General features: G+C 36.7%; 1 protein-coding gene across 1 annotated transcript; it reads left to right on the top strand.

Annotated features, from left to right (window-relative positions):
* The first annotated feature begins 864 nt into the window (after positions 1 to 864).
* nrros (negative regulator of reactive oxygen species) lies at positions 865 to 6,447 on the top strand. Its single transcript, XM_017683404.2, has 3 exons — positions 865 to 1,283; positions 2,142 to 2,250; positions 4,265 to 6,447. Exons 2-3 carry the CDS (start codon positions 2,155 to 2,157, stop codon positions 6,218 to 6,220), a joined length of 2,052 nt encoding a protein of 683 aa, XP_017538893.1. The 5' UTR covers positions 865 to 1,283; positions 2,142 to 2,154; the 3' UTR covers positions 6,221 to 6,447.
* The last annotated feature ends 4,896 nt before the right edge of the window (positions 6,448 to 11,343 follow it).

Below are 11,343 nucleotides of genomic sequence, written 5' to 3' on the forward strand. Positions count from 1 at the left end.
TGTTAATTTAAACACAATGTGTTAAATCAGAAAACAGTATGACACAAAAAAGTGTTAAAACACAAGTGTGTTGTTCAACACACCTCTGAGTATAGAACCATCTTCTTTACTAAAGAGCCCTCCAAAAACCATCTTTTTATTGTTTAGTGTTTATTTATCGTTTACATTTATTGTTAAGTCTTCAAACGTAGAAAGCAATTTTTCAATATATCTTTCTTTAACAGCATGTACTGAAACAACAATAATCAAAATCATTTAACAGGTTTCTCTAAAAGCAAAAAGTTTTTAATGGAAAAACATTGAACTCTTCCTCAATAGCAGTTAATCACGTCTTATATGACTGTAAATTATATTTATTTATTTAGAACCCAGCATTGTCATGCACAACTGCCCATTCTAATAATCCTCATTTGAAAAATAGTTTTCAGTAAAATTAAGCATCGTTCCATTTACTGTTATTGACAGCGTACAAAGCTGCCTAAGAGACAAATTACTCAAGTGCAGCAACATAAATGTTCATTGTTTGCACCATTGGTTAACACGGTAAAACATGGTGCTGAACGCGACAAACGCGAATGTTTTCGCGCTGGCTAAAATGTGAGATTACTGATGCACGAAGGCAGCAGAAAACAACGTCTTGTATGCAACGAGAGTGCAGCTTTTCACAGGAAGGGTGTGAGCTCTCTGTGGTTTCCTCTTAAGTAGTATCTGATGAGCGAAACCAGTAGTGGGTGGCATGGGTGTGTTCCTTAGACAGGCTGTTGTGGTCTGATAAATAAAACAGAATTAGGAGCATAAGGATTTAAAAACAGAATTACAACTAAAGGGATTTAAGAGCTGTCTTTAATCTCTATTCTTTAAACGTTTTATAGCCATACTTTCTTCACCACTGCATGTTCATTCATGACCAACGTTATGACTGTCCAGTGTTTGACATGGCCTAGTATTCATAACCTTCATAACCTACATGCAGTGTTAATAGGCATGATTGTTTTGTTGTGACACGCTCTACCAGGCCCATTTGTGTAGAATGTGTTTCTCTCTGCATCTTTCTGACCGTGCACTGTGGAGCCTCTATCTCTGCAGACCACATGTGACTCGGCTTCCGTTGCTTTCTTGCTTCCGCAAATAACTAAAAGTGGTTTGCTTGCAAGAGGTGCAGATGTTAAAGCACTTGGTTTGTCCGAGGGAGCTGGTCAAACACACTGTTTCACGACGAGAACGGGGAAATGGTGTACAGGGAAAGGTGCAGCTGCGCGGACGACGCAAAGCAGCCCAGTGGGGTAAGAGCACGCACCTTCAGACTCCATTCACCTCCATTCAACCCACAGTACAGCAGTTCGAGAGGCGCGCAGGCGGCAGGGCACGCAAGCAACCCCTATAGCAGTTGGCTATAGGGGCTGTCTGACTGTAAAATGCATTTAAGTGTGACTGTAACGTTGCAGTACTGCTGCGAATTATGGCTGTGTCAGGCAAAAGATGTGGATTTTAAATTTGAAACATCTAGGTCGAGTTTAGCTTCTGAACGCTTTTTGTTTGAGCTGTTAAGTCACTGTACTAAACAAGGTTTGCGCGATAAGATCTGCAGTGAGCTGGTTCTCCAGGGCTGTTCCCACAACCCTGGGCTAATATCTAACCCTGTGACGCATGTGCAGTAACGTTAAATGTACAGACGTTTGTGGTAAGGTAGTTTAGCCTGGTCTTTTGGGGATGAACGCCAGCTTAGTGACTGCATTGTAGTTAAAACGGTAAAAACATTACTGTGACTGAAAATATTTTTCCAATTGTCCAGTGGTATAACTAGTCATCTTTTCCATTGTGCCACAGTCTTGTTTAGGGTAGCGTTTAAAATGTGGCCAGAGTGATTAGCCTACACATGCTAATAATAATAAGTGTCTTAACACATGTAATAAAAGCAGTGCTAACTTGGCCTAACTAAACAAGATGATCTTAACGTGAGAAACTTTAAATGGTCGTAGCAGGGGGGGGGGAAATGGAAAAACAATGTGTGACTGCAAAATTAGATGCCTACAATACAAAACAGAAATGCTTCTTATAATCTTTGTTTGCCCCAAGTCTCTTGGGAAGCAGTTTGTTTAGCATGAATACAGCACTAATGCTTTCTTGTGCCTTCTTCTTAGCGAGTATGATAAGATGCCGGTCCTCAGTGTTCTCTCCACACTGTTGTACTTTATATCAATGCCTGTGCCTTGGGCCCTCGGCCATCCACACATCACCCCCTGCAGACTGGTAAGAAAAACATGGAAAATCAGACAAAATGGTTTGATTTGAAAAGAAAACAACAATGAAAACATCAAAATGAGACATAATTTTGATTAGATACAATGGGAAATAAACAGCGTGCAATATGACAATATAGTCATATGCAGACGTTTGGATGCTCCTGGTCAAATTAAAAGCCTTGTTAATTTTATTACATATTTTTTTATTTATGTTAAATTTGTTGATTACTGTTTATTTGCTGACTTTAACACACTGGAAATAAAAATAGAAGTATAAATAAATAACTATACACATAGATACTGTGCTCTAAAATTGCAGAAAAATGTCACAATTAAGTTTGTTCTCGATAGAGATGTTAAGTATTAACTTATTTTCAGTTAGAGTATCAACTAAACATATAACTTTACCAGGAATTTGCAAACAGTTGTACATTATAGATGTCATTTTGTCATTATAACAATAATTCATGATATACATTTCGGAATATGTTGTTGGTTTACTCAGCATGTCTAGAACACTGAACAAGAACACTGAGATCAATCATAGAGAGCCAATAAACAAATACAAGTGTATATTAACTGTGTAAGCTGAATTATAACAAGAGGCTGAGGCCCATTATAATATAATTTTATTTTATTAATTTATTTCTACCAATTGTTTTTTTTCCCCTTATTCATCGCTGTGCTGTAAAATTGCAGCTATACAATTTTGCTGGTGCATTTTGCCCGTTCCTGCTTGTTCACAAACATCAGAAAAACTAAAAATCATGACACATTTTGTATATTTATTTATTTCTTGACCCTATGGTCCACCCTTGGAAATTAATAGTACAAAACATTTATATATATATATATATATATATATATATACACACACAGTGTTATGCAAAAGTCAGAGACCACCCTTTTATTTCCAGTCAGAACATATCAAACATTTTTTCTTTAAATTCAGCATCAGCAAAGCATGAATTCAACAGAATTTATACAAAAGCTTCAACACCTAAATATATTACATTTTTCAGTGTTTATGCAACCACACTTTATTACAGCTTCCATTCTTTTTTCCAGTCATTTCTGATTTTTTTCACACCTCCAGTCTTAGAAAGTGGTTGTTGTAAGTTCTTAACCTTAAGTTCTTCATCTCAGTTATTTAAATTACTTAAATTTAGATTCATCAGTCCATGAAATGTTACTCCATATTTCAGAAGTACAGTTTCAGTGTTCTTCTGCAAATTGGCTTTTCTCAGTAACGGCTTCTTTACAGTCAGACACATAGCAATAAGTTGTCTTCTAATCGTGGAAGGTTTGACAGAAACACTTCTCCCAAAGACTGTTTCTCTGAATGTGACAGTTCTGGTCGTCTGTCAGATTTTTATTTCCAACTGCAATTTTGGAAACTCTTTTGGATTATCTTATATATGAAATTAATAAAATTAAAACTTGTATGTAATGCCCATTTTACTGGAAATTAACTAAATAAAGATGTTGACTTTTGCACAGTATACATATGTAATCAAGATATATGCTTGTTCAGGTTCTCAGATTTTGCAGTTAAACATCAGATACAAAAAGTACTGCAGTTGCATTTAAAATTCACTCTGGAATAAGAAATAATACAGAGAAAGTTTTGATAGACAAAGACATGGCTTTAAACAGCCAATTAATGTAAAAATGTAGCAAAATGTTTTCATGTTTTCCAGTTAGTGTTAAGGTTTCTTCATTTCTGTAGTTTTAATTGTAATATTGTTAATGCAGAGTAATTTAATTGTACATTGTGGTACAGTAAAACCAAGCATGACACAGTAATAGTTTGAAAAGTATATTTAGAAGTACCTGGATGTGAAACAGAGTGACACTTCTTAACAGTGTTACCTAAAACCTTTCTTAAAGTAATATTTCAACCAATGTGTATTGGTTGAATTTAGTTACTTTTGATGTCTCTTTTGAGATCGAGAGCCTTTCCATTGTTCATGTTGTGTCTTATTCTGTCTGTTTCTCTGTTCCTCTCTCTTTTCCTACAGAGTCAAAGCACAGCTCTATGTAACAGCTACGGGCTCTCTTCTGTTCCAAGTGACTTGCCACAACAAATAGAAGAGCTTTTTCTAAATCAAAACTTTGTGTCAACATTACAGAATGATTGTCTCTCACGGTATGCTTCCCTTCGCCTCTTCAGCTGTGCAAGCAACAGGTTAAGGGCAGTTGAGGAAAAAGCTTTCTCCCGTTCCCCACTGATAGAGAGCCTCAATTTGGCCAACAACGACCTCCACCATGGGCATAAGCAGTTCGCCCAGTCTCTGAGGTCTTTGACCAGGCTAAGAACTCTGGATTTATCTAGTAATGGACTCACAGAGGATATGGTTTCTGATCTGCTACAAAACCTCACATCTATTGAGTTTCTGTATTTATCTGGAAACATTTTGCTCAGATTAGACGAATCCACATTTAGAGACCTTTACCAGCTGAAGGAACTGAATCTAGAGAGAAATCTCTTGTTTGAAATTGATGGGGCCTTTGATCACCTACAAAAGCTTCTGCGGCTTAACTTGGCCTTTAACTCTCTGCCATGCTTGGTGAAGTTTGAAATGACCCAGTTGGTGATGCTGAATGCCAGCCACAATCTTATTGAATGGTTCATTACTAATTCAGACGTCACAGAGATATTTCAGCTGGAGATGCTGGATCTGTCCAACAACCGGCTCCTGTTTTTCCCCTTCCTTCCCACTCACAGTTCCATTAGGTCATTGCTACTGTCCAATAACCAGATTAACTTTTATAGTCATCTAGCAGTGAACAATTCTTCAAACTGGACCACTAATGTTGAGTACTACAACATGGGCAGAAATGCCAGCAACATTACAGCAGACCTCTGGGATGAGAGCCTTCATGGAGATATCTCTTCTGTGCAACTGTTGGATCTCAGTGGGAACCAGCTGAGATACTTCCCTAAGGGATTCCTTCAGAAAATGCCTCACCTCTACTGGTTGAGGCTGAGAAGAAACTGCTTAGAATCCTTCAATCTAACAGCAGAGGATGTGCCAGCCACTCTGTATGAACTGGATGTAAGCAACAATAGACTTACAGAGCTGCACGCCCAGCCAAGTTCAGTCAGTGTACTTAATAACCTTACACATCTGAACTTGAGCTTAAATGACATTAAGAGGCTTCCCCCTAGAGTCTTCAATACCCTTCCCAGTTTAAATACTGTGGACCTTAGTTATAACACAGTAGGTATATGTCATTCCGGAGACATCAGTGACTCTGACACTCCAGCTTGTGTGGTTTGGACAAATCATTCTTCCTTGAAACAGCTCTATATTGCTGGATGTAGCATACAAAATCTGCCACCTCTGGTTTTTGAGGGTACGCCACTGACACACCTAGAACTATCCAACAACCCAGACTTGCTCATTGGCCAAGACTCTTTATCAGGTCTCAGTGGAACCTTGCAGCACCTGGGACTGAGCAACACAGGTCTGCAAAACTTTGACTTCTCACCATATAAACATTTGAAATTTCTAAACATCTCCAAAAATGCAATATGGGAGCTACCAAAATCTCTATTGATGTTGAACTTGAAGCTTCTGGACTTGAGGAATAACATGCTATCCACTATCCAATCTGAACATGCCACTGCGCTAGCAGACAGGGTTCAGATTGTCTATGTAAATGGTAATGCTTTTAATTGCTGCCATTTGGAATGGTACAGGATGTTTGAGGAATCAAAAGCCCTCTGTGCTGTTGATCTCTCAGAGGTTACATGTATAGACCTACACCGCCAGAGCCAAAAAGCCATGTTTTTTGACTCTGTCGATTGCGGCAGCCGCAGCACAGAGGAGTCAATTTTCTGGTACATTCTGCTCTTTTTATCCGTTTGCTTGTCCCTGGTGGGCATCTCTGTCATTTATCTACTCACATACAGGCCAAAAGTGCTGCCTCGTGCAATTAAAAAGAAATGTTGGAGGCCCACACCATACTAAACAAACAGCCAACACAGAACTGTTTATAGATATTGAAATGTCTTTTTTTGTCCTCTGACAGCCCAAGACCCTGACTTTTTGTAATACAGCAATTGCAAGTTATTTTTTTAGCTAACATGAGAATATGATAACAAGCCTTTGTTACAAAATGTAAACAGAACATATGAATGTCTCGCATGCACTTTTTGTACATTTTACATTCATTAAAGTCATATTTTACACTCTAATATTTTTGTTTAATGAACCGCATTCATTAAGATTTGGTTTTAGGCTCTATACATATTGTTCGGTTTGTTCAGTAACACAAGACAAACTGGATACCATTAATACGTACTTTTAAGAATTATGTTAGGGGCAGATTAGAGTCAACAGGACTCAGGAATTATGACATATTTAAAAAAAAAACAATATTTATAGTTAATATTATTTATTCCCAGGTCAAAAAAGGTCAGTTTTTTTGTTTCTTTCCTGATACTCTGACTGATACTGTTCAGAATTGTACATTTAATGCTTACAAATCAAAGGAAGTTCATATTCAGAGATAACTTTCAGCTTGACTGTTAGAAGAGGTTGGAGAGGAGCTTGTCTAAGCTTTATGTTCTATCTCATGCTCAATATTTTTTCTTATTCAGTTCACCACACAGTATTTTGTTCTACTCCATGCTTTCGTACTACAACCCCATTTACAAAAAGTCCCAAAAAGTTGGGATGATGTGTAAAATGTAAATAAACACAAAATGCAATGATGTACAAATCATTTAAAACCTATATTTAATTGAAAAGAGTACAGACATTTCAAATGTTGAAAAATTTCATTGTTTTTTGAAAAATATTTGCCCATATTGAATTTGATGCCAACTCCAAATAAATTGAGACAGGTGCAACAAAATGCTGGTAAAGTTGTTTAATGCTTAAAAAAAAACACCTGATGGTTTTTGACAACAGGTCAGTAACGTGACCTAAAAAGCATCCCAGAGATTTCAGAATTAAAAATGAGGAGGGGTTCACCACTCTGTGAAAGACTGCACAAGCAAATAGTGCAATTATTCAACAATAACTTTTCTCAACAGCAAAGCACTTTTGTTTTTCATGATCTATGGTACATAATAACATTAAAAGATTCAGAAAAAACAGTATTTGCTGGCCATGATCTTTGGGCCCTCAGGTAGCACTACATTAAAAACAGACATGAATCTGTAGAGGAAAGCACTGTATGGACTCGAACACTTCTGAAAATCACTCTCTATGACAACAGTTTGTTGTTGCATCCACAAATGCAAGTTAAAACTCTAAAACGCAAAGAAGAAACCATATATAAACAGGATCCAGAAGCTCTGCCACCTTCTTTGGGCCTGAGCTCATTTAAGATGGACTGAGAAGTAGATCATGGATGCCATGTCCTCCAGGCTAAAGACCACTCAGCTTGCTGTCAGTGCACAGTTGAAAAGCTGGTATTCATGATGGTATAGGTACAGTAGTGCACATGGCACGGGTGACCTACATATCTGTGAAGGCACCGTTAATGCTGAATGATCTATACATGTTTTGGCAACATATGCTGCCATCCGTCTTTTTCAGGGAAGACTTTGATCATTTCAGCAAGACAATGTAAAACCACATTCTGCATGTGTTACAGCAGCGTGGCTCCATAATAAAAGAGTCCAGATGATAAACTGACCTGTCTGCAGTTCAGACCTGTCACCACTGAAAACATTTGACACATTGTGCAATGAAAAATACAAAAAAGGAGACCCCAAACTGTTGAGCATCTAAAATACTATATCAACAAAAAAAACAGGAAAACATTTGACTTTAAAACTACATCAATTGGTCTCCTAAGTTCCCAGATGCTTACAGACAGTTGTTAAAAGAAGAGGTGATGAAACATTGTGGTAAACATGCCCCCATCCCATCTTTTTTGGAATATGTTGTTGGCATTATATTCAAAATGGGCATTTATTTTTTCTATACATTTTCTCAGTTTCAATATTTGATATGTTGTCTTTGCAGTATGTTCCTTTAAAATGTTTTACATAATATGCATATCATTGCATTCTATTTTTATTTACATTCTGCACAGCATCCCAACTTTTTTGGAAATGGGGTTGTCCTTTTACAAATACCTTCTCAAAGACTAGCCATAGTCATCATCAAAGTAATCCAAAGTTAATTGATCTGCAGAAAATTTACTTAAAATTCACTTAATTAATTAGGCTTTTCCTTCAATTCAAACAGTAATTATATCATGTGAGCACTGATTCTTATATTTGGCTGGAGTTACCTTACATACCATGTTGAGTCAAAATCTGATTTTTACTGGATCACATACAAACAAGAAAATGTTCTTTAAGTAAGGAAAACATTGTCATTTGCATGAACTATTTGTGTAGATCTGTATACCTCCCTAAACAAGGTCTAATATGTTACATTTCACAAAGGTTCATTAACATTCTTCTAAACCTTTGATTATTCCAAGCCAGAGACTGTTAATTCCCCATGCCTCTGGCCACATAATTAAAAATTTTAGACACTTAAAAATGCAGAGCCTGTGGCCCAAGTGGTCACAAACGTCTTTGCACACATACATCATTTTTTTCACACATACAGAAACTTCCAATATTAAATTACACACATGCATTAAATGATTTAATAAAAACCTTTAGATAAATCACATTAAATAGGCTGAATTCCTGTTAATTGTAAATACAATGTACATGTTTCTGTAGTTCTGAATTTTGGCCCAATTAACCATTAGCTTGTTGTAGTATTGTTGTGGGTCAGTGCCAAATTTTTTATTACCTATGTTCTACCTTTGTAAAAACCTTTCGATATACTTCTGAATTTCAGCTTTTTAAACACATAACTACATTTATAACTGCAGTTAACCTGAAAGTAACTCAGATAATTAAGATTATTGCATTATCACATATAGTTTGCATTTTGATTTTTCTTCATCCATTTCAGGTAAAGTAAAGCCAGATAAATCAGAAATGTACTGGGAGTTTAGATCACTTAGATCATGTGAAACCATACACTGCAGTTTGATTCTTAACCAATTTAAAATTTGCCAAATTGTCAGTGTACTGTATATATTTGTGTGTATATGTATATTATCTCTCTCTCTCTCCCCCTCTCTCTCTCTCATATATATATAAATGTATGTGTGTGTGTAATATATATATTACACACACACATACATTCATACACACACCCACACACTGTATATGTGTCTGCTTGTGAACGTTAAATCATATGTGCAGAAGTTGTGTGTCGCAAACAGTTGCTGAAAGCAGCAGAGGAAACATGAAATTTCCTGTTTTGATGAGATCTGTAGCAACTGCCCAGTTCTAGGTCTCAGAGAAAGAGTGATGGGGTTGAGGTTTTGCTCCATGCTGACTTCTCATATGGCAGCTGCAGTGAAGGCTAACCTTTTTTTTTAACCTTTTTTTTTCATCTTGTTACATTAAACTTGTCATCAAAAACACTGCAGATTGCAGCTTGTATGGCTTACTCACTCAGCAGAAACATGCTTCTGTGTCTTCACAATAGCACCTCCACATGGGGCCTTTATCATTTATGTAGAGGTAGGCTGTGTGATTTGTAATACCAACATATTTAGAAAGTATATATTTAAAAATATATAAAATATTATATTTTTATTTATTATTATTTTTAAGTAGCACTTCTGATTTATCTGTTGGAAAACATGGTTGGAATCACAGGAATAGCGTTATCCTGGTTCACATCCTACCTCACTGACTGGTTTCAGTTCATACATTAAATAATGTATCATCTAATTACACAAAAGTGAAATATGGAGTTCCAAAAGGTTCTGTTTTAGGTCCTCTGTTATTCACATTATACATGTTACCACTAGGCTTAGTTATAAATAGACATGGAATTAGTTTCCACTGCCATGCTGATGATACACAGCTGTACATATCAGCCAAACCAGATGATAAATCCACATTAAATAAAATAGAAGATTGTGTAAAAGATATGACACTGGATGCTGCAGAATGTCCTTCTTTTAAACCCAGATATAACAGAAGTTCTCCTTCTTGGTCCAAAGGCTGTTCGGAACAAATGCTCAGATTTAATGTTAAATCTTGCTGACTTCTCTGTAGTACTTCAGTAGCTAAAAATCTTGGTGTGACGATTGATTCAGATCTGATGTTTAATCAACACATAGGTAATATAATAAATAGATAATTAAAAAGGACAGCATTTCTTCACCCCCGAAACATTTCAAAGTTATCCCTATATGACGCTGAAAAAATAGTACATGCCTTTATAACTTCAAGGCTAGACTACTGTAATACATTGTTGTCAGGATGCTCCAGCAGGAACCTAAATAAACTTTAATTAGTTCAGAATGCTGCAGCTGGAGTACTAACTAAAACCAGAAAATTTGATCACATCAGCCCAGTTTTATCAACGTTACACTGGATTCCTGTCAAATTCCGTATCGGCTATAAAATTCTTTCATTGACATATAAAGCCCTGCACGGTCTCACACTGGAGTACCTGCAAGATCTTGTTTACCATTATGAACCGCCACATTTACTCGGATTACAGGATTCTGGTTTTCTACTGGTTCATAAAATTCAGAGGGAAGAGCTTTTTCTTACAAAGGCCCCAAAGGAATCCCAGTGTCTAAGGGTACTCTCATATCTGTTACCTTCTGGTTCTCTCTTTTTAGTTTTATAGTTAAACTATAAACTATAGTTAAACTTTTTTAGTTTATAAATTATAGTTAGATCTGTCAGCCACACTCTGAAAAAAAAATTCTTTAATTTTTTCCCCCATATTTCCTACAATCATATTACTGAGCAGAACTAATTTTGTCTCTTTACTCTTCCTGAGATAATGACTGCCCTCCCATCCTGCTGAACGCTGTTGGAAGACTGACCATCAGGGCCTCCTTTCACCTATCACCAACCCACTCTCCTGTTTATTTGTGCCAAATGCAACACCCTGAATTACATCACTGTGCCATCCAGATGTACCTGCATTGAGATGGTTTCAGCTCACTCCCACTTTTTATAAAGACTCAGTCAGAGACTGCCTCTACCAGTGTAGTTTCTAAAGCTTTACCATCCAGACTTCAAACAGAGATCCTC

The sequence above is a fragment of the Pygocentrus nattereri genome, chromosome 3 (genome assembly GCF_015220715.1).
Source record: "Pygocentrus nattereri isolate fPygNat1 chromosome 3, fPygNat1.pri, whole genome shotgun sequence".
NCBI classification, from domain to species: domain Eukaryota; kingdom Metazoa; phylum Chordata; class Actinopteri; order Characiformes; family Serrasalmidae; genus Pygocentrus; species Pygocentrus nattereri.

What these genes read in the sequence shown, in the direction of transcription:
- nrros (XM_017683404.2), top strand. Translation starts at nt 2,155, where the DNA reads ATGCCGGTCCTCAGTGTTCTCTCCACACTGTTGTACTTTATATCAATG. An exon ending in ACATCACCCCCTGCAGACTG is followed by an intron (nt 2,251 to 4,264) that starts GTAAGAAAAACA and finishes CTTTTCCTACAG; the next exon opens with AGTCAAAGCACAGCTCTATG.